The following is a 24,501-nucleotide window of genomic DNA, read 5'->3' on the forward strand; positions in this document are numbered from 1 at the left end:
TAGTAACTCGAAACAGGAGTTACAGAATAAACAGAGACTAGTTGAGGGTGTAGTGACGATGTGTGTTGGAAGTGGTTCCAAGATTGATATGATCATCATCGCACACTTCCTATACTTTCGGGATTAGTGTTGAAACCTAAATAAATGTTATTTGGCGTTTGCGTTGAGCATGAATATGATTTGATCATGTTTATTGCAATACGGTTATTCATTTAAAGTCAGAGAATAATTGTTGTTCTGTTTATATGAATAAAACCTTCGATGGTAATACACCCAATGAAAATAGTTTGTTGGATCTCGATCGTGATAATACACATATTCATAATATTGATGCCAAAAGATTCAAAGTTGATAATGATAGTGCAACATATTTGTGGCACTGTTGTTTGGGTCATAGAGGTGTAAAGCGCATGAAGAAACTCCATAAAGATGGACTTTTGGAATCACTTGATTATGAATCATTTGATGCTTGTGAACCGTGCCTTATGGGCAAGATGACTAAAACTCCGTTCTTCGGAACAATGGAACGAGCTAGTGACTTATTGGAAATAATACATACCGATGTATGCGGTCCAATGAGTGTTGGTGCTCGTGGCGGGTATCATTATTTTCTGACCTTCACAGATGATTTGAGCAGATATGAGTATGTCTACTTAATGAAACACAAGTCTGAAACATTTGAAAAGTTCAAAGAACTTCAGAGTGAAGTGGAGAATCATCGTAACAAGAAAATCAAGTTTCTACGATCTGATTGTGGAGGAGATTATTTGAGTTACGAGTTTGGCCTTCATATAAAACAATGTGGAATAGTTTCACAGCTCACGCCACCTAGAACACCACAACATTATGGTGTGTCCGAACGTTGTAACTGCACTTTATTGGATATGGTGCGATCTATGATGTATCTTACCGATTTACCACTATCGTTTTGGGGTTATGCATTAGAGACAACTGATTTCACTTTAAATAGGGCACCATCAAAATCCGTTGAGACGACACCTTATGAACTGTGGTTTGGCAAGAAACTAGGGCAGCGATGCTTATGTGAAAAAAAATCAATCTGATAAGCTCGAACCTAAATCGGAGAAGTGCGTCTTCATAGAATACCCAAAAGAAATTGTTGGGTACACCTTCTATCACAGATCTGAAGGCAAAATATTCGTTGCTAAGATGGATCCTTTCTAGAGAAGGAGTTTCTCTCGAAAGAAGTGAGTGGGAGGGAAGTAGAGCTTGATAAGGTAATTGTTCCTTCTCCCGAATTGGAAAGTAGTTCATCACAGAAATCAGTTCTAGTGATTCCAACACCAATTAGTGAGGAAGCTAATGATGATGATCATGAAACTTCAGATTAAGTTACTACACAACCTCGTAGGTCTTCCAGAGTAAGATCCGCACCAGAGTGGTACGGTAATCCTGTTCTGGAAGTCGTGTTACTAGACCATGATGAACCTACGAACTATGAGGAAGCGATGATGAGCTCAGATTCCGCGAAATGGCTTGAGGCCATAAAATCTGAGATAGGATCCATGTATGAGAACAAAGTGTGGACTTTGGTTGACTTGCTCTATGATCAACAAGACATGTTAAATAATTGGATCTTCAAGAGGAAGACGGACACTGATAGTAGTGTTACTATCCACAAAGCTTGACTTGTTGCGAAAGTTTTCGACAAGTTCAAGATGTTGAATACGATGAGATTTTCTCACTCATGACGATGCTTAAGTCTGTCCGAATCATGTTAGCAATTGCCACATTTTATGAAATCTGGCAAATGGATGTCAAAACTGCATTCCTTAGATGGATATTTCTTATAGAAGTGTTGTATATGATACAACCAAGAGGTTTTGTCAATCCTAAAGGTGCTAACAAAATGTGCAAGCTCCAGTGATCCATCAATGGACTGGTGCAAGCATCTCGGAGTTGGAATATATGCTTTGATGAATTGATCAAAGCATATGGTTTTATACAGACTTTTTGAAAGGCCTGTATTTACAAGAAAGTGAGTGGGAGCATTACAGCCTCTCTGATAAGAATATGTGAATGACATATTATTCATCAAAAATAATGTAGAATTTTCTGGAAAGCATAAAGGAGTATTTGAAAGGAGTTTTTCAAAGAAAGACCTCGGTGAAGCTACTTACACATTGAGCATCAAGATTTATAAAGATAGATCAAGACGCTTGATAAGATTTTTCAATGAGTACATACCTTGATAAGATTTTGAAGTAATTCAAAATGGAACAGTCAAAGAAGGAGTTCTTGCTTGTGTTGCAAGGTGTGAAGTTGAGTAAGACTCAAAACCCGACCATGGCAGAAAATAGAAAGAGAATGAAAAGTCATTCCCTATGCCTCAGTCATAGGTTCTATAAAGTATGATATGCTGTGTACTAGACCTATTGTATACCTTGCTCTGAGTTTGGCAAGGGAGTACAATTTTGATCTAAGAGTAGATCACTGGACAACAGTCAAGAATATCCTTAGTGAGGACTAAGATGATGTTTCTTGATTATCGAGATAATAAAAGAGTTCATCGAAAAGAGTTACATCGATACAAGCTTTTACACTAATCCAGATGACTCCAAGTCTCAATCTGGATACATATTGAAAGTGGGAGCAATTAGCTAGAGTAGCTCCGTGCAGAGCATTGTAGACATAAAATATTTGCAAAATACATACGACTCTGAATGTGACAGACCCGTTGACTAAACTTCTCTCACGAGCAAAACATGATCATACCTTAGTACTCTTTGGGGTATTAATCACATAGTAATGTGAACTAGATTGTTGACTCTAGTAAACCCTTTGGGTGTTGGTCACATGACGATGTGAACTATGGGTGTTAATCACATACAGATGTGAATATTGGTGTTAAATCACATGGTGATGTGAACTAGATTATTGACTCTAGTGTAAGTGGGAGACTGAAGGAAATATGCCCTAGAGGCAATAATAAAGTTATTATTTATTTCCTTATTTCATGATAAATGTTTATTATTCATGCTAGAATTGTATTAACCGGAAACATAATACATGCGTGAATACATAGACAAACAGAGTGTCACTAGTATGCCTCTACTTGACTAGCTCGTTAATTAAAGATGGTTATGTTTCCTAACCATAGACATGAGTTGTCATTTAATTAACGGGATCACATCATTAGGAGAATGATGTGATTGACTTGACCCATTCCGTTAGCTTAGCACTTGATTGTTTAGTATGTTGCTACTGCTTTCTTCTTGACTTATATATGTTCCTGTGACTATGAGATATGCAACTCCCGTTTACCGGAGGAACACTTTGTGTGCTACCAAACGTCATAACGTAACTGGGTGATTATAAAGGTGCTCTACAGGTGTCTCCAAAGGTACTTGTTGGGTTGGCGTATTTCGATATTAGGATTTGTCACTCCGATTGTCGGAGAGGTATCTCTGGGCCCACTCAGTAATGCACATCACTATAAGCCTTGCAAGCATTGCAACTAATGAGTTAGTTGCGGGATGATGTATTACGGAACGAGTAAAGAGACTTGCCGGTAACGAGATTGAACTAGGTATTGAGATACCGATGATCGAATCTCGGGCAAGTAACATATCGATGACAAAGGGAACAACGTATGTTGTTATGCGGTTTGACAGATAAAGATCTTCGTAGAATATGTGGGAGCCAATATGAGCATCCAGGTTCCCCTATTGGTTATTGACCAGAGACGTGTCTCGGCCATGTCTACATAGTTCTCGAACCCGTAGGGTTCGCACGCTTAAAGTTCGATGACGGTTATATTATGAGTTTATGTATTTTGATGTACCGAAGGTAGTTCGGAGTCCCGGATATGATCACGGACATGACAAGGAGTCTCAAAATGGTCGAGACATAAAGATTGATATATTGGATGACTATGTTCGGACACCGGAATGGTTTCGGGAGGTTTCGGGCATATACCGGAGTACCGTGGGTTACCGGAACCCCCCCCCCCCTGGAAGCTATTGGGCCTTATGGGCCTTAGTGGAGAAGAGAGAGGGCAGCCAGGAGGTGGTGCGCGGCCCCCCTTGCCCCAGTCCGAATTGGACAAGGGAAGGGGGCGGCGGGCCCCCCTCTCCTTCCTTCTCTCCACCTCCTCCTCCCCCCTTCTCCTTCTTGGAATAGGAAAAGGGGGGGGCAAACCTACTTGGAGTAGGATTGCCCCCCCTTGGCCGGCCCTCTCCTCCCCCCCCCCCCTCGCCCTTTATATACGGAGGAGGGGGACACCCCATAGGCACAACAATTGATCCCTTGGATCTCTTAGCCATGTGTGGTGCCCCCCTCCACCATAGTCCACCTCGATAATATCGTAGCAGTGCTTAGGTGAAGCCCTGCGTCGGTAGAACATCATCATCGTCACCATGCCGTCGTGCTGACCGAACTCTCCCTCAAAGCTCGGCTGGATCGGAGTTCGAGGGACGTCATCGAGTTGAACATGTGCTGAACTCGGAGGTGTCGTGCGTTCGGTACTTGATCGGCCGGATCGTGAAGACGTACGACTACATCAACCGTGTTGTGCTAACGCTTCCTCTTTCGGTCTACGAGGGTACGTGGACTCACTCTCCCTCTCGTTGCTATGCATCACCATGATCTTGCGTGTACGAAGGATTTTTTTTGAAATTACTACGTTCCCCAACATCTCAGACATGTACCTTGCATGAGATTTTTTTTAATTGTATTAGGCTTTTATGTGGATAGAAGCAGATTCCTTTTTCTTTAGAAGCACACTTTTGTTCGTTTGAAAAATAATCTAATTGCTACCGTGGAAACCATTTTATGTTAAGTGGAAGCAAATTTAATTGTTGTCCGTTGATGCAAATTTAACTTTCAGTGGAAGCAAATTTTCTGGTCGCCTGAAACAAATTCTTGCTTCATTGGGGATATACAAAGTAAACATTTATAATCAACACATATTTCCTGTTAGATCGAAACTACTTTGGCTATTGTTGAAGCAAAAATTGTTGAGTTTATGGAAGCACATATGTGATAAAAATAAATCGGGTGAAGAAAACCAAGTACCAATCCTTGAAGGTCTCATACATGGAAGCACTAAATTGGAAGCAAACAGTTTTTTTTCTGTGAATTAGAAACAAAACTTTTTTAGCTTGAATTGGAGTTAAAAAAATTCTGAACTGGTAATTGAATCAAACTTTGACGGGAAACACTTCTAATCTGTATTCTGATTTCTGATAGGAAACTTCCATGCTTCAATTGCCATATGTGTTATGGAAGACACCCGCAAAAAAAATATATGTTATGGAAGAGAAACAACCAGGTAGTATTTTGGAGATTTATCACCTAGAATCGAAGCATCAGTTATAGGGTTTACGAATTTAGGGACATGTTTCCTAAAAGAAGAGAACTATTGTCATGCTTCCATCAAACGGGTGCAGAAATCTGGTAGATTTAAGGAAGCATTCAACAAAAAAACAACGTCCTAAGAAGGAAGAGGGGAAAGAAACGGATGGAGCCAAGCATGTAGGGCGTTGGTTACGGGAGCAGTTAGGAGGCACTCAATTAGCGGCTACAACTAATCTTTGCGAGCCAAATTAGTAGATCCGACGTACCTCTGCTTTTGATCCGATGGCCAACTACTAGTCTGATGGATGTAAAATATCAGTAGTATGATGCCCAACGGTGCCCGCTACTCTACTCCAACAGTACTACCAATCCATGCCATCTGATGGCATGAACAGTGCACTTAGTTAGTCCAAATACAGCCCCAAACTAGCTTAGTTAGTAATCTGTTTCTTCAGTTTTCTCTGTTAACAGAAGATGCATTTTTTTCATTGTTGTAGCAATTTATCCATGACCTAATGGACTTGTTCCAGTGAGATGAAATGGAGTTGGTCAAGTGTACAAACTATTCCCATCATTTTTATTTATTTTCGAAGTGATTTGCTGTCTGTTTTGTTGATGCAAAAAGGGCTAGTCAGTAAGCAGCAGCAGTACTGTAGCGGCGCTGCACTAGTAGCAGCAGGCAGCAAGCAACGCAACAGCATGAGCAGCTAGCGGCAGCGGCCGCAGGCAGAAGCAGCAGCAGCGGGCGAGTGCGTCCGGCTGCGGCGAGGCGACGCGCGGGCCCAGGGCTACGCGGACGGGCGCGTGCAGGGCGGGCACGCGCGCGCGAGGGCGCAACTAGGGCGCAGACGAGGCGCAGGTGCGCGCGCGGAGCGGGGCTCCATCCATGGCGACCGAAGGCAAGGGCGGCGATGAGCAGCGGCAGCAAAACGAGCACGGGGAGAGGAGTTTTGACGCGGTGCTCACCGAGGAGCACAAGGGGACTCGTTGGGCGGGTTAGTAGCTGCAGGGGTAGCAGATAGACGCGGCGAAGCTCTGGCGACCGAAGACGAGGACGAGCTCGATCCAGTCCAGGCGGGGGTCTCCTGTGTGATCCGATGCGCGTGGTCGACGAAGAAGAACTCGCCAGGGCTCCTGGACACCTCGGAACAAGCAAGCAGTGGCCGGTGTCCGCGGGATCGATGGCGACGCTCTCGGGTGCGTGCTCGAGGTGGAAGAAAACGGCGAGGGGAAGGGGAAAATGGCCTAGGGTTCGTGGCCATCCGCGGCCACGGGCGGCTGCACGATGCCCACCATGCCCTGGATGAACAGAGGAAGGACATGAGGTGTAGGTGGGCTGGGTTGTGCACTGTGGCAACAGGCTACAAGTGCACAGTAGTAGTTAGGCCTTTTCCTTTTATGCTATTTTATTTGCTATTTTGCTTTATTTATTTCTGTATTATTTTATTTCCACTTGTAATTGACTTGTATTGGATATGAAACTTGGCCCAATAAATACCATGTAATATTTGGCACTGTTATAAAATAGTTGGGGGGATATTGGAATTCATTTGATTTTTGCATAAATGCAAATGGATTAAAAAGGTTGTTTTGGACAGTGTAAATAGGGTAGGGGAAATTTAATATGTCAAATAATATTGGTTCCTTTAATACAATTAGTTAGTGATTTTTTTGTAACTCAGCGAACATTTTTGTTTTGCCATTTGAAGAATTAATTATTTAACTTTATTTTAATTTGAATTCGAATTCGGTTTGGATCAAAGTGACATTAGCAACAGTTACAGTGGTGACATGGCATCATTGGCAGGGGATTACTGTAGCTTAATTATCCGGGCATTACAAAATGCCTACCATGTTGATCTTTTAATGGCAATTGTCCGATTCGTCCTAGCTAATTCAAGTTAACTTGTGTACAACAGTAGATAAACGTTTATTTACATGTCCTGCTCACATGGACAACAATAGCAGTGGGCAGGCTGTGTAAAATGCACTTGGTGTCAGTTCAGTGAGAATTAGACATTAGCCGATGGTACTTCAATTTTGCTTCTATAGCCTGATCCGGCAAATGCTATCTGATAGCATTTGCCAGATCAGGCTATACATTTTTCTTCTGATAAGGAAATGAAGTTTCTTCTTTGGTCAAGCTATCGGCCCTTGTTGCGTCTATGCTTCCTAATCAACACGTGAATAATGGATTGGTACATGGTCATACATGTTAATCTGTTATTTTTCTTCTTGCCTAAGTGCTAGTACATGCATGTATCCTTTAGAGTTTTGGCAAGTTGAAAGCAATGTTTTCTCAGTTTTTTTTAATCATCTGCTAGTATTTCCATGAGATATTGTGGAATCTCAGAAAACAAGCACAACCTATGTTACTCCTTCAAATGTTGGAGGTGAGAATGTAGCAAACTAAGTAGTGCCGTCTAAAATGTGATACTTCCTTTTGTTGTACACTTCTGTATTCATGTTTGAGTATTGGCCCATCTTTTATATCGCGTACACTTCTATATTTATGTTTGAGTTTTGGCCCTTCTTTTGTATTGTTGTACACAGTACACTCACGTCGAAATTAAGTTATTTCTTATCTTCTGAACATTGTAGGTTTTTGTCAATATTGGGTGACTGCATATCTTAGTTACTGACCAAATCTATCTATATGGTGCATCTCTGCCTATGTAGCTTTGCTTATCATGAAATGACCGCATGCCTTTCTTTTGGCCTATAAACCTACCATGCAATGTAATATATAATGCCATGTATGAACATCATACCCAACTATCTATTTTCTTATGCTTCAATGATTTTATGATCGGTCTCTAAATATTATTATTTGCACGGTTTGAAAACATAGTTCGCTCTCACCCTTTGCACCATCGGCGCAACAGATCATCTAGTAATTTTAAAGGACCCACCAGATCTAAGTCTAGTACTCCCTCCGTCCCAAAATTCTTGTCTTAAATTTGTCTAGATACGGATGTATCTAAGACAAGGGATACAAATTTAAGACAAGAGATACTGAATATTTTCTAATCAACATGAAATTTTCTAATCTATTTTTCCTAATTCTGGTTAACCCATCAAATACTTTTTATATATAATAATAACAGATAGATTAGATTTGCTGCTTTGATTATTGATTTATTTTGTATCTCATGAATCTTTCTGGCACGTGCTAGCTATGGAATGGAAGATCACCGATTGTAATCATGTATGCTTCCGTATATCAGACTTTGCAAGTTGTTGGTAGTTCTATGAGCGAAAAATGTATCTTGGAACATTATTTGGCTAAGTACAGCCAAATTTCATAAGCTGAATAGTTAGCTATGGAATGAAAGATCACCGATTCTAATCATGTAAGTAAAGTATATCAGACTTTGCAAGTTGTTAGTAGTTCTATGAGCGAAAAATGTATCTCGGAACATTATTTGGCTAAGGACAGCCAAATTTCATAAGCTGAATAGTTGATCATAAATGCTTCATACTCATGTGTGATATTCTTTGTTACAAATTACTACTCCCTCCGTTCGGAATTACTTGTCTCGGAAATGGATGTATCTAGAATTAAAATACATCTAAATACATCCATTTGTGCGACAAGTAATTCCGAACGGAGAGAGTACTATTTTATAGTCAAAATAGACTGGTGCGGCAACAGGTGATGAATCGAAGGGAGTATCTAAATTAGAAATGACATGTAACCCGTAGAGAGTGACTACATTATGGAGGACTGTGTTCAGTCGAGTGAAGCCCCGATGGAGAAACTGAAATTGCACAAGCACCTTGCGTCGTAAATAAATAAATAAATAAATATAGACTAGCAGTATAGACTATTATTATTGTTTCCAATCGAATTTGAGTCACAGGTACACAGATTTTTCAGCACAAGCATGCAGCAATGTTTTGTTGATTCAGCATCACCTCCACAACACACCAGTAATTCAGTAAAGAGGTCATCTGCATGCTAATCCTTTGCTTTTCCTGGCTAAACTCTTAGAAATCTGCATGCGTGGCTGGCGGACTCGATATGGAAACTAATCTGGACCAGTCATCCATACATAACACAAATACCGAAGTACGTACTAGCTTTCAAATTTGGGACAACAGGTGCATATTGGCATGCGAAATTATCAAAAGAAATGTGGTAAATTAAGGATCAACCGTAATTGACAAGGTGGCCGCTGCACCAAGCTAGATGGTTGTTCGACGCGGCCATCGGCGAGATGATAGGCTTCAGCTTTTAACAGTCCATCGGTGAGATGATACGCTTCAACTTTTAACAGCCTTCTCTCGGCAAAGTCAAAGCTCGGGTAGATGGTGTCAGCGCTAAAGGAGCCAGGGGGAAAAACATCTGGAGACAATGTGAAAGAGCAATACATTCCCAAGAACATCGCTCGCCCCGTGCCACTGCCCAACCTCTTGACCGGGAATAGTGTCCCGGTATCCAAATTCACTCGATAGATGTTGTACCGATAACCCGATTTATTCCGCGATGTCACTGGTACAATCTGACGGTGCACCAGCATCAGCTCACCAAAATTGTTGACGAGGTGCATACTTTGCGAAATTGGAGAGACATGCATATTCAGCTTGGCAGCCACCTCCAGCCGCGGTGGCTGATTTGGAATGATTTGCAGCACCATGACACCATTGACGTTAACATGGTAGAAGCGCCCTGCAAACACCAAGGGCGTTTTTGCAATCCCATCATTGTTGTACTTCAGCAACACCCAGTGGTCATCACCAGGCTTGGCCATGCCAAGCATGCGGAACCTATTGAAGCAGAGCACCACTGTTGAATCATCACTAGCAATGCCCGAGCAGGACGCCAAGTCGTCTATCTTGAAACGGGAAAGCATGACATGGTCCTTGGAGGGAAGCAGCGTGGTGAGCGGTGGTAGCTCTGTGAGGTGACGAGTGAGCGGGTTGAGCAGGCGGACGTGGTTGCGGTCGTGGAGCAGGAGGAGGAGGCCCTCCGGGGTGACGGTGAGCAGCTCATGGTCAAGGAGCTCCGGGAGATCCAGTTGGATGCACTCACCGGTTGAGGAGTTCAGGAAGCAACGGCGGTTGGGAGCAGCGAGTGGTTCACGGAGCAGGACCCACCGCCAAGGATAGAACCGGCGGTCGAGCCCGTCGTGGGAGCGTGGTTCTGTGGAACACTGCCTCCATGGACGGCACACGGCACGGAAGCGGAGATAGTCGGCGACGTCATATGCGAGAACGAGCTCGGCGATCAGTCCTGCCGGCCCATCGCCTAGATTGGACCAGTCCCTCCTGCGAGGGGAGAACAAATCAGATCGGATGAGATCTCGGTGGGTAAAGAAGAATGGAAGTCATATATGTGTATAATGATAATAACTCGGGGGTCCAGAAGAAATGCTTTTGACGTACCAGTTGTTGTTGTTCGTCGGCGAGCGTTTTGCTCCCCAACAGTAATAATTTGGGGGCGGCTGGATGGAGAGACAAGGGCGCAGCATATGTTTCTGCCCTGGTATATTCGAATCGTCGGGCAGGCTGGAGCAAGGTCGCAGAAGATGATGATGAGACCGCCTTCTTCCTCGCTTCTGGATGATGGAGAGACTAGGGCGCAGCAGATGTTTCTTCCTTGGACTCGATTCATCGTCATACCCCCGGGAGGGGACGATCTGGATCTGAGCGCAGGTTGAGGGGGAAAGTGCCCCCTTTAGTTTCGAATCATCATCACATCCCCGAGAGGAGAGTATCTGGATCTGAGCGGCGGAGGTTGATGACAAATCTTGGTTGGTGGTACTGAGCGCTGCCGCCGCTGTGCGTGCGCGCGTCGCCCCCCAATTGGGGGCCCGGCTGGAGCAAGGTCGCAGAAGATGATGATGCCACCCTCTTCCTCGCTTCGAGGTACCGCCACGCCGAGATGGTCTTCTCCTTCTATCGCCTCCTCCTCCTCCTTCGCCCTCGCGAGAGGTGGTGCTTGGCTGCTTCGCCCGACGGGAGGGACGAGGGGCAGGGGGGCCATGGGATTTGGCGGCGGCTTCCATTCCGACGACTGCGCCCCGCCGCCGCCGCCGAAAGTTGAAGATGAGGGTTTCCGCCTCGAAATGGTAGGCTTAAAATTGTGGGGTGGGGAAGCCTTTCCTGGGTTGTTGCCTTGTTGGGCCTCTCTGGAGTCCAGCCCTAGTATATATGGACTCGTTTGCCGACCTTAGTGGTCCGTGTGGGACTATCGTACGTTTGCCTTGATCCGACTCCGATAACTGGTCTTCTTTTCGTGGTGGCAGAATCTAAAAATTTAAATGTAAGATTTTTATTTTTATTTTTATTGATGCTCCCCTCTCCGGAATTTATTCAATCAGCGGTAGCCTACCGAGTGTAGAAGACCACTCAGAAAGTCAGGGATTACAAAAGAGTAGAGATAATTGCATCTATCGTCCTTGTAGTCACTGGCGAGGTCTAACTTGGTCCTGTTAGTTGTAAAGTGCTTCAATATGGTCCCCGTAGAAGAAAATACGTGCTCAATACGGTCCATAAGGTTGAAACAGCAGTCCTGACTCGGGGGAATGCGGCGTGGAGGTTCGAACACGCAAGCTCTATCCCATTGCTGAGCGGGCTAGCCACCAGGTAAAATTGGTGGTGTTGTTTAATATTAGGATGCATTGTCCATTATATGCATATCATTGTATTTTAAAAAATTGTGAATTTATAAAATGTTCCTAAGGTTTTTTTCTTCAAAAAAGGTTCGTCGGTTCAAAGAATATTCATGATTCAAAATTAAAAGTTTGAGTCTACAACAAATGTCCATGATTTTTTTAATGTTCAAAACAATGTTTGGGAACTAAAAAAAGATTTCCAAACTTTTAAAAAATGTTCACTAATACAAAACAATATTCATGAATTCAAAAAATATTCGTCACAAACAAAAAATGTTTCTGAATTTCATAGGTTGTTCTCGAATTTCAAGAAATGTTTGCCTATGCAAAAAAAAAACTTTTTGACGAGTTCCAAAAAACTTGTACAGGATTTCAAAAAATGATCTTGAATTCAAAAAAAAATCACGAATCTCTACTCTTATAAAAAACCGAGTTGGTGATGATCGTGTGCCTGCCATCTTGCAATATAGACCGTTCGATCTATATACGACCGATAGAAATCAAACAATGACAATTTTGCAAAAAGATATCCGCACATCTCTCCACATTTGCAGATAAAGCCTTCCCTCGTTCATCCTTATTTCCCACAACTTTATTGTTGAGCAACTAAAAAATGAAGCCTCTGGAACAATCTGGCATGATGGCCGCTGTCGACGTCGTCCATCCCCATGCCTCCGCTCAGTCTGGCCACCAATCACCACCACGCCCCCACTCCTCACTTTATCTCTCCTCTTTCTCGATATATCATTAGTTTTTACACATGGGATTACTCCCGCATGGGTCAATCACAACATGTGTTTGTAAAAGATGCATCTTGATGTTTTGTGCAATGCACAGGCATCTTGCTAGTTTGTAAAAAAAATCATGAATTTAGAAAATGTTCACAACTTGGAAATTATGGTGAACATTTTTTCATTTCGATGAACAAATTTTAAATTAGAAAAATGGTCGCCCAATTTGTAAAAACGTTTGCCGATTTGAGAAAGTGTTCATGTTGTGAACTGGAGCCTGGTCTTTCGATGAGAGAGAGGATAACTACGATTTTAAATGAGACTTGACCCTCACGATCCGGCTACCAACCGTACAGGGAGAACCGTACACGACCGATATCCACGACAATCTCTGAACCAACTCCATGGCGTCATCGACCGAGCCGACGGCGCGATCGACCTATCTAGTAGGATTTTTCAGGAGGTGGCATTTCGACAGGATGTCTTAACGGTCGCACTAGCCGCTGTGAGCGAAGACAAATAAAAGTAGCAATTGCTAAACTTCTCTAGAGTTTAAAACATAATAGATGATGACTATTTATTAAATGTCAGGGCGGACGAGTACGTAGATGTATTTCAGCAGGACTTTTTTTTAGAGAAAAGGCGCCGGCCGAGCCCGAGAAGAGCTCGAACCTAACCCGACTTTCAATTAACAAAACCATTAACCGGCCAGGATTACAAGGGCACCACATTACAGAGGGGATGAATGCAAAGCAAAGCGGAAAAGAAGATACAAGGTGCTAGGCAGAACAACACAATGGCAACAACCGGAGCCAAGCACACAACACCGTTGCCGATGACCAGCACTACGCCTACACCAACTAGCCATCTGGGAGCACGAGAGGAGGGACACCCCGTGCAAGCATTGAGCGTCGGCTACATCTAGGGCCAAACTAGGGCAACACTTGAGATGTCTCCACCGTCGCAAAGGGCCACTACCATTTCACCCAGGCTCGATGGTGCCGCACCGGCGACCGGCAGAGTGGCTACCATATAACCCATCTCAAGGTGACCGAGCTGCCATAGGAGAAGCAGACAACGCTGACCCACGAGCAACAGAAGCCCATCCAGACGAGAACCAAAGCCGACAGAGACAACATGAAGCACAGGACGCGAGCTTTCGGACGAAGACGCGCCACCAAGAAGAAGACCAAAGAAGGTTCACCACGCAAGGGCGAGCCAGAGCAGGATAAAGCATGAACATCAGGCCGCCGTGCTTCCGAACCGGCACACCGACCAGTCCACTCCAGCCGGACTCCTTCTGGTCGATCAAAATTGTCCACGAGTCGGACGGCGCAAAGCATGGGATTGTGGACTCTTCTTCGCAAAAAAAAGAGTCGGACGGCGAAAAGGCAAAAGCTGCAGGCCCTAACGCATGAGGAGACTTGGGGCAGCCCACAATTCCATGGCCCACATCGCTAATATCGATCAATGGACCCAAATCATGTTCCTTATGCACTGCACGTGACATCAGTGATGGATGGGATGAGATGGATGGTTCGGTGGGCATGCATGCAAGGTTGATGAAGCGCATGCATGCAAGGATAGCTCCATATATGGTTTTAAAACTCAGTAGTCCCTTGCTTCTTTCATTCTTTTATTCATGAGTACAAGTAAATTGCAACATGAGTGTAATATATCATATTTTTGTTAGTTAATAATATGTCCGAAGAAACAAAAGTACCTGGTTAATAATTTTTCATATAACATTGATAGACGTTTCTATGATAGCTATGTTCACATCATCCTCCCCTCCTTAAAAACAAAGCCGTCGTCGGCTTTTATTTATCTGAAACACATCATAGAGCAAAGCAAAAATACATGCAACACATATAAGCCATTCCAAAGGCGTTAGCACACGAGGGTGTGATAATTTATAATAACGCCATTATGAATATCATGATAAATTTTATCCCACACACAGTCTGTATATGAATTATAGGGACATAAATGAACTACTTGAGCATGCAGTATGTCTAGTTCAGAAGTGGCGTCACTCAATGGGAAAAATTCAAAATTGATAGCAAGTATACTATGCATACTATGATCCATTGATTTAGCTTTCCCATCATTTATTATTTCATCAGGGGTCATAGATGGTAAGCTAATGGTTTTTTCCTTCAAACACGAGAGTATACAAATTTGTTCTACCACGATGAATAACACTATTATCATATTGCCAAGGTCGACCTAATAATAAAGAACAAGCTTGCACAGGTAGGACATCACAATCAATGTAATCATGATATGAACCAAGTGTGAAATGTACTCTCACTCGACGTATTGCCTTCAACTTACCACAGTCGTTGAACCATTGGATATAATATGGATGGAGGTGTCTCGTGGTGGTGAGGTGATACGTCTTCAACGTATCTATTATTTTTGATTGTTCCGTGCTATTATATTATCCATCTAGAATGTTTAATATGCATTTATATGCTATTTTATATGAGTTTTGGGACTAATGTATTAACCTAGAGCCCAGTGCCAGTTTCTGTTTTTTTCTTGTTTTTGAGTATCGCAGAAAAGGAAAACCAAACGGAGTCCAATTGACCTGAAATTTCACGGAGATTATTTTTGGACCAGAAGAAGCCCACGGAGTATCGGAGAGGGGCCAGAAGAGTCCCGAGGCACCCACGAGGGTGGGGGTGCGCCCTCCCCCCCCCCTAAGCGCGCGCCCTACCTCGTGGCTGCCTCGGAGACCCCCCCTGACTTGTTCCCGATGCCAACACCTCTTATATATACCCAAACTTCAAGAACATAACCTAGATCGGGAGTTCCGCCACCGCAAGCCTCTGTAGCCACCATAATCAATCAGGACCCTGTTCCGGCACCCTGCCAGAGGGGGGGATCCCTCACCGGTGGCCATCTTCATTATCCCGGCGCTCTCCATGATGAGGAGGGAGTAGTTCACCCTCAGGGCTGAGGGTATGTACCAGTAGCTATGTGTTTGATCTCTCTCTCGTGTTCTTGATTTGCACGATCTTGATGTACCGCAAGCTTTGCTATTATAGTTGGATCTTATGATGTTTCTCCCCCTCTACTCTCTTGTGATGGATTGAGTTTTCCCTTTGAAGTTATCTTATCGGATTGAGTCTTTAAGGATTTGAGAACACTTGATGTATGTCTTGCGTGGGATACCCGTGGTGACAATGGGGTATTCTATTGATTCACTTGATGTATGGTTTGGTGATCAACTTGTGGGTTCCGTGACCTTGGGAATCTATCATAGGGGTTGGCACACGTTTTTGTCTTGACTCTCCGGTAGAAACTTTGGGGCACTATTTGAAGTTCTTTGTGTTTGTTGAATAGATGAATCTGAGATTGTGTGATGCATATCGTATAATCATACCCACCGATACTTGAGGTAACATTGGAGTATCTAGGTGACATTAGGGTTTTGGTTTATTTGTGTCTTAAGGTGTTATTCTAGTACGGACTCTAGGATAGATCGAACGGAAAGAATAGCTTCATGCTATTTTACTGCGGACTCTTGAGTAGATCGATCAGAAAGGATAACTTTGAGGCGGTTTCGTACCCTACAATAATATCTTCGTTTGTTCTCCGCTATTAGTGACTTTGGAGTGACTCTTTGTTGCATGTTGAGGGATAGTTATATGATCCAATTATGTTATTATTGTTGAGAGAACTTGCACTAGTGAAAGTATGAACCCTAGGCCTTGTTTCAACGCATTGCAATACCGTTTGTGCTCACTTTTATCATTAGTTACCTTGCTGTTTTTATATTTTCAGATTACACAAACCTATATCTACCATCCATATTGCACTTGTATCACCATCTCTTCGCCGAACTAGTGCACCTATACAATTTACCATTGTATTGGGTGTGTTGGGGACACAAGAGACTCTTTGTTATTTGATTGCAGGGTTGTTTGAGAGAAACCATCTTCATCCTACGCCTCCCACAGATTGATAAACCTTAGGTCATCCACTTGAGGGAAATTTGCTACTGTCCTACAAACCTCTGCACTTGGAGGACCAAAACCGTCTACAAAAAGAAGGTCGCGTAGTAGACATCAAGCAATTTCTGGCGCCGTTGCCGGGGATGCTAGGTAAGCGACAGTAACACCCCGTCAACTAAGCCAATTTCTGGCGCCGTTGCCGGGGAGGTGAGTGCTTGAAGGTATATCTTTAGATCTTGCAATCGAATCTTTTTGTTTCTTGTTTTATCACTAGTTTAGTCTATAAAAGAAAACTACAAAAAAATGGAATTGAGGGTGCCTCATATGCTTCATCTTTTTAATATCTTTCGTGAAAATGATGGAAAGGAAAATTGTGCTCAAGTGTTAGAAGAAGAATGCATTAAAATGTTTGGCACTAAATATTTGAATGATGAGCATGATTGCAATGTTGTTAGTATGAATTCTTTTAATATCCATGATGCTAATGATATGCAAAGCCACAAGCTTGGGGATGCTATGTTTCACGAAAATGATATTTTTTGTCCCCCAAGTTTTGATGATCAAATTTATTATGATGATAGCATGCCTCCTATTTATGATGATTATATTGATGAAAGTGAGTTTGGAAGAGTGTCAACTTTAGGAAGTAATGATACCACTATTTTGGAGGGTGTGGAATCTTATTGTGATAATTGTGGAAGTGGATTTGGAGAGGCCATGACTTTATTTAGTGATGAATCCACTATTTTGGAAGAGGTTCCAATTGATTATGAGAACAAAGTTGCTATCTATGATGATTATTGTGATGACATGTATGCTATAAAGAACAATGATAACCATGAAATTTGTCTTCTTGATTTTAATTTTCAATTGGATTATGCCTCACGTGATAGTTATTTTGTTGAGTTTGCTCCCACTACTATTCATGAGAAGAAATTTGCTTATGTGGAGAGTAATAAAAATTCTATGCTTGTGACTCATGAAAATAATACTTTATGTGATAGTTATATTGTTGAATTCATTCATGATGCTACTGAAAATTATTATGAAGGAGGAACATATGCTTGTAGGAATTGCAATAATATCAAGTTTCCTCTCTATGTGCTTAAAGTTTTGAAGTTATGCTTGTTTTTTCTTCCTATGCTAGTTGATTATTGTTCCCATAACTTGTTTGCTCACAAAATCCCTATGCATAGGAAGTGGGTTAGACTTAAATGTGGTATTCATATTCTTCATGATGTTCTCTTTATGTTTCAATTCTTATCTTTTATGTGAGCATCATTGAAATCATCATGCCTAGCTGGGGGCGTTAAACGTTAGCGCTTGTTGGGAGGCAACCCAATTTTATTTTTGTTCTTTTCTTTTTGCTACTGTTTAGTAATAAATAATTCATCTAGCTTCTGTTTAGATGTGGTTTTATGTTTTAATTAGTGTTTGTGCTAAGTAGAACCTTTGGGAAGACTTGGGTGAGGTCTTTGCGATCTTGATGTAAAAAACAGAAACTTTTGCGCTCACGAGATTAGTTGTGAGTTTTTACATAAGAGTGCTTTTATGTTGATTCTTTTTGCAGATGATTAATAGACAAATTCCTCAGGTCGACCAATTTATTTCAGAATTTTTGGAGTTACAGAAGTATTGAATGATACAGATTACTACAGACTATTCTGTTTTTGATAGATTCTGTTTTCATTGTGTTGTTTGCTTATTTTGATGAATCTATGAGTAGTATCGGAGGGTATGAATCATAGAGAAGTTGGAATACAGTAGATATTACACCAATATAAATAAAGAATGAGTTCAAAATAGTACCAAAAGTGGTGGTTTTATTTCCTTATGCTAACGGAGCTTACAAGTTTTCTGTTGAGTTCTGTGTTGTGAAGTTTTCAAGTTTTGGGTAAAGGTTCGATGGACTATGGAATAAGGAGTGGCAAGAGCCTAAGCTTGGGGATGCCCAAGGCAACTCAAGGTAACATTCAAGGACAACCAAGAGCCTAACCTTGGGGATGCCCCAGATGGCATCCCCTCTTTCGTCTTCGTTCATCGGTAACTTTACTTGAAGCTATATTTTTATTCACCTCATGATATGTGTTTTGCTTGGAGCGTCATTTTATTTTCTTTTGTTTTGTTTGCTGTTTGAATAAAATACCAAGATCTGAAATTCTTAAATATTAGAGAGTCTTCACATAGTTGCATAATTATTCGACTACTCATTGATCTTCACTTATATCTTTCGGAGTAGTTTGTCGTGTGCTCTAGTGCTTCACTTTATATCTTTTAGAGCACGACAGTGGTTTTATTTTATAGAAATTATTGATCTCTCGTGCTTCACTTATATTATTTTGAGAGTCTTTTAGAACAGCATGGTAATTTGCTTTGGTTTTGAAACTAGTCCTAATATGATAGGCATCCAAGATGGGTATTGAGGGAGTTCCGGACTAGGGGATGTCCGGATAGCCGAACTATCATCATCGGCCGGACTCCAAGACTATGAAGATACAAGATTGAAGACTTCGTCCCTTGTCCGGATGGGACTTTCCTTGGCGTGGAAGGCAAGCTTGGCGATACGGATATGTAGATCTCCTACCATTGTAACCGACTCTGTGTAACCCTAGCCCTCTCAAGTGTCTATATAAACCGGATGGCTTTAGTCCGTAGGACGAACAACAATCATACCATAGGCTAGCTTCTAGGGTTTAGCCTCCTTGATCTCGTGGTAGATCTACTCTTGTAACACACATCATCAATATTAATCAAGCAGGACGTAGGGTTTTACCTCCATCAAGAGGGCCCGAACCTGGGTAAAACATCGTGTCCCTTGTCTCCTGTTACCATCCGCCTAGACGCACAGTTCGGGACCCCCTACCCGATATCCGCCGGTTTTGACACTGACATTGGTGCTTTCATTGAGAGTTCCTCTGTGTCGTCACCGATAGGCTCGATGGCTTCTTTAATCATCATCAGCGACGCAGTCCAGGGTGAGACCTTCCTCCCCGGACAGATCTTCATATTCGGCGGCTTCCCACTGCGGGCCAACTCGCTTGGCCAACTGGAGCAGATCAAAAGCTACGCCCCTGGCCGTCAGGTCAGATTTTGAAGCTTGAACTTCACGGCTGACATCCGCGGGGACTTGATCCTCGATGGATTCGAGCCACAGCCAAGCATGCCGCACTGTCACGGCGAGCATGATTTAGCTCTGCAGCCGGACAGTACCCTGGAGGCCGCACTCGAGCCCGCTCCGATCTTCAATTCGGAGCCGGCTGCGCAGGTCGAGGACGGATGGCTAGACACCGCCTCGGGGGCTGCAACCTCTATGGCGATAGAGCCGAACACTGACCTTGACCCTCATGAAGCTTGTGACTCCGAGGAGCCGGACTCCATGCCGGACTCCGAACCTCCCGCGCCCCCTCCGATCGAATCTGATCGGGCACCGACCAACCGCAACGGACATCTTTCAACACTCACCTTTCGGCGACATCTTGAGTTTGCTAAAGTATCTCTCGTTATCAGGAGAGCCCTGGCCGGACTGCGGCCAGGACGGTTGGGATGCGGATGACGAAGAAATTCAAAACCCACCCACCACCCACTTGGTAGCCACTGTCGATGATCTAACCGACATGCTAGACTACGACTCCGAAGACATCGACGGTATGGACGACGATGCCGGAGACGACCAAGAACCAGCACCCATTGGGCAACCGAAAGCCACCCCAACGCACGACGTGTACATGGTGGATACACCAAAAGGAAGCGACAACGAGGAAAAATGGGACGTGGCGAAGGACAACCGCCCCAACAAACAACCAAAACGGCGACGCAAGCGCCGCCCGAAGACCGGCCTAGATAAAAACGGCACCCATACGGACCCGGCCCTAGAGCAGGGCGAAGCAGCGGACGATGAACATGCCAGAAAGCTAACCATCTCTGGCAAAGACGATCTCACATCACCAGAGCATATGAACCTCCATAAAAGGCTCATCGCCACTGCAAGAAGTTTGAAGAAGCAAAAGCGGAAGCTCAAAACAGCGGAGGACGCACTCAGAATGAAATGGAGCAAAATACTCAACACCGCAGATAAATACGGCGCTAGTCACCAGACAAAGAGCTTCCCGAAGTGCAAGGTGTTGCCCGAATTTGACGAGGAGTTCTTAGAGCCCCCGCAGTCAAAAAAGAAAGAAGTCGCCTGGCCGGATAGACGACCAGATGACAGGCCAAGAACAGCAAGGGGCGCCGCACACAAGCCGGCACAAGATCAGCACAAAGATCCTCGGAAAAAGGATGACCCGGCCAGGTCTATCTATGGGCCAAAAAAGAAGACTCCAGGAAGCAACATAACCCGCCGAGCATTTGAAGACAACGGCACACCCAAATACAGGGGCGCCGCACATCCACTGTGTTTCACCAATAAGGTACTGGATCATGGATTTCCAGCGGGATTCAAACCCGTAAACATAGAGGCATATGACTGTGACGCCCTCGATTCAATCGTACACTAATCATGCACGCAAATGTGTACGACCAAGATCAAGGACTCACGGGAAGATATCACAACACAACTCTAGACACAACTTAAAATAATACAAGCTTTATATTACAAGCCATGGGCCTCGAGGGCTCGAATACATAATCTCGAATACACAAGAGTCAGCGGAAGCAACAATATCTGAGTACAGGCATGAGTTAGACAAGTTTGCCTTAAGAAGGCTAGCACAAAAACATCTACGATCGAAAAGGCAAGGCCTCCTGCCTGGGAGCCTCCTAACTACTCCTGGTCGTTGGCGTCCTCCACGTAGTAGTAGGCACCCTCGGGGTTGTGGTAGTCGTCGTCAAAGGTGGCGTCTGGATCCTGGGCTCCGACATCTTTGGTTGCATCAACCGGAAAGAAGAAGAAAGGGGGAAAAGGGGGAGCAAAGCAACCGTGAGTACTCATCCAAAGTACTCGCAAGCAAGGATCTACACTACATATGCAACATTATCAAAGAGGGGTTGTATATGTGGACTGGGCTGCAGAAATGCCAGAATGGAGAGAAGGCCTAGTCCTAACGAAGACTAGCATCTTCTGGAAACCACCATCTTGCAGCAAACAAGAGGGAGTAGAGTAGCATAAAGTAAAGTAGTAGTAGTGTTATCAACCTCGGCCAGAGATCCTTTCTCGACTCCCTGCGAGAAAGAAATCCCAGAGCCATACTATCCAGTTACCATCACAATCAAATCCTCATCACCATCTAGTTCTCATCATGAGTATCCAGTTCTAGTTGTATCGATCGGGATACAACTCCAAGTGTCCGTTACCGTAGGACAGGCTATCGATAGATGTTTTCTTCCCTGCAGGGGTGCACCAACTTACCCACCACGCTCGATTAACTCCGGCCGGACACACTTTCCTGGGTCATGCCCGGCCTCGGCCAAATAATACTCCGCAACCCGACCTAGACTTAACAGAGAGGTCAGCACGCCGGACTAAACCTATGCCCCCAGGGGTCATGGGCCATCTCCCCGGAAACTCCTGCATGTTGCGAACGCGGCCGATGAGCAGACCTAGCTACCTCCTTAAAAAGGTAGGTGCTTACCAGTCCAACCCGGCGCGCGCCGCTCAGTTGCTGACGTCTATTAAGCTTCGGCTGATGTATACGACGCAGAACGCCCATACTATGCCCACGTGATGGTTAGTGCTATCAGGCCAGAGGCCCCTCGGATCTAATATCCAAATCGTAGTGGATTAGGAACACGCGGTAACAAGCAGAGACTCACGAAAGATGCGACCCCATTGCCCCGTCTCGAGGACTTGCGGCAAGGGCTAGGAATGCCCGGCCACGCCTCGTAATTATCTCGCGGGCACCCTCCAGGTCAACCCGACTCCACATCACTCGCAATTAAGCTCGCGCGGGTACCCCTCAGGGTCGACCCGTCTTTCCAAGTAACAGTGGTAAAGTCCAAGTATCCGTGTGTCCAAACATTAAGGGGAAAACCCGAGGAATCACCCCCGGTGAATTCCACTCGATGTAATCATCAAGGTGAACGTAAGAGGAATCACCCCCGAGGTTCACACTTGAGGGGTTGCACGACAGAGTCGTATCGGAAGTGGTTAAAGAGGAAATCACCCTCGATGACCATGACCGAATAGCTACACTACAGGGTTAACATTAGAAGTGTTGTAGAGGTCTCACCCTCGGCACTCGATAGTATCCCAGTAGTGTCGAGCAACTAAGGGGAAAGTGATGTGCGGTGCCGGGGCCTGGTCTTCGATCCCGTTGATCGGGTCTTCAATGATGAAGCAGGGGCAACAAGGACAAGGTGGGGGTCACTGATGGATCACTAACCAACCTATACTAAGCAGTTTAGGACAAGCTGGTAAGGTAACAATAAGCAGGTTACAAAAGAAGGCTATGCATCAGAATAGGAGCAAACAATAACAATAGCAAAATCTAATGCAAGCATGAGAGAATGGAATGGGAGATATCGGGATGATCAAAAGGGGGGGGGGGCTTGCCTGGTTGCTCTGGCAAGGAGGGGTCATTGTCGACGACGTAGTCGATCACCGGGGCATCAGCGGCCTCGGGGTCTACCGGAGAGAAGGGGGGGAAGAAACAGTAAATACATAGCAAACATAGGTAACACTAAGCATGACATAACGATACGTAGCGCTAAGCGTGCTCTAACGCGGTACTACACGTTGCAGACGAAGGGGGGAAACATCCGAGGGTGAATTCCCGGTTCCGGACCTGTGTCAGACAGATGACCAGAGGGGGAAAGTTCCATGTTCAGCATGCTAGGGGCATGTGACAGATGAACGGACCGCATATTCGGATTCGTTGGATTTTTCTGAGCAACTTTCATATAGAAAACATTTTCACCCGAGTTACGGTTTATTTTCTATGAATTTTTAAAGTTTTAATAATATTCGGAAATTATTTAAATTAACAGAAAAAGGAATTACTGTGTCAGCATGAGGTCAACAGGTCAACCGCAGTTGTTCAGGTCAAACCTGGCAGCTGGGTCCTACCTGTCATAGACAGTGGGGCTAACAACAATTTAATTTAGCTAAACAGAGTTAATTAGTGCTTGGGCCCCACATGTCAATGACTAACTAGGTTAAACTAATTAACTTAATCAAATTAATTAATTAGCAGGTGGTGCGGGCCCCTTACGTCAGCGACTGGGGCTACCCAGTCAGCTGCGTTAACTCGGTCAACTGGTCAGCCCGGGCCCTTGGGGCCACCAGGCAGTGACCCTAGGGGTGGGGCTAGGTCGGCCACGTCGGCGCCACGCCGGAGGGAGCTCCAGCGAGCCAACTCCGCGGCGGCGCGCACGGGAGGGGATCGGGAAAAGGGCTAGGGGGTGTCAAAAAGGGCGTGGCCGGTAGCGTTCGAACGCTGACGTCATCGCGCGTCCAACCATGGAAACGGCAGTGGCTGGGACAGCCAGAAACGGCGCCGGCGTCGAGGTCCGCGGTCGCCGGAGTTGGGCGAGGACAGAGTCGGCGACAGGGGCATGAATGGAGTCGAGGGTGGGCCTTTTATCGCTGGGTCGACGCCGCGTCGAGAGGTGGGAATAGGCGACGCTAGGGAGGCCGGAGCTGGCCGGACCAGCGACGGGGAGCGGCGGTGGCGCTCGGGCCCCGTTCGAATCGCGGGGGAAGCGGCCTAGGGGGGTGCGGTTGGGGCTATGGCTCGGTGCTGCGTGCGCCCTGGAGCGCGCCAGTGGCTCGCGCTGGGGCTCGGGAGCGCGTACGGCGCGCGGGCGGCGGCCATGGCGGGCGGCGGAGCTCACCTCCACGGGGACGGCGACGGAGCGCGCTAGAGCGTGAAAGAGAGGGAAGGGAGCGACGCGGAGGCTCACCTAGCGGGCACACGGTGGCCCCGTGAACGCTTA

The 24,501-nt window shown here is 44.8% G+C and overlaps 1 protein-coding gene across 1 annotated transcript; it reads right to left on the reverse strand.

Moving 5' to 3' along the window:
* Positions 1–9,129: 9,129 nt before the first annotated feature.
* On the reverse strand, positions 9,130–11,438 carry LOC123071831 (uncharacterized). Its single transcript, XM_044495412.1, has 2 exons — positions 10,708–11,438; positions 9,130–10,590 (listed from the first exon to the last, which is right to left on the reverse strand). Exons 1-2 carry the CDS (start codon positions 11,328–11,330, stop codon positions 9,447–9,449), a joined length of 1,767 nt encoding a protein of 588 aa, XP_044351347.1. The 5' UTR covers positions 11,331–11,438; the 3' UTR covers positions 9,130–9,446.
* Between the last annotated feature and the right edge of the window lie 13,063 nt (positions 11,439–24,501).

The sequence above is a fragment of the Triticum aestivum genome, chromosome 3B, assembly GCF_018294505.1.
Source record: "Triticum aestivum cultivar Chinese Spring chromosome 3B, IWGSC CS RefSeq v2.1, whole genome shotgun sequence".
NCBI lineage: Eukaryota > Viridiplantae > Streptophyta > Magnoliopsida > Poales > Poaceae > Triticum > Triticum aestivum.

What these genes read in the sequence shown, in the direction of transcription:
- LOC123071831 (XM_044495412.1), bottom strand. Translation starts at nt 11,330, where the DNA reads ATGGAAGCCGCCGCCAAATCCCATGGCCCCCCTGCCCCTCGTCCCTCC. An exon ending in CCGACGAACAACAACAACTG is followed by an intron (nt 10,591 to 10,707) that starts GTACGTCAAAAG and finishes CTCCCCTCGCAG; the next exon opens with GAGGGACTGGTCCAATCTAG.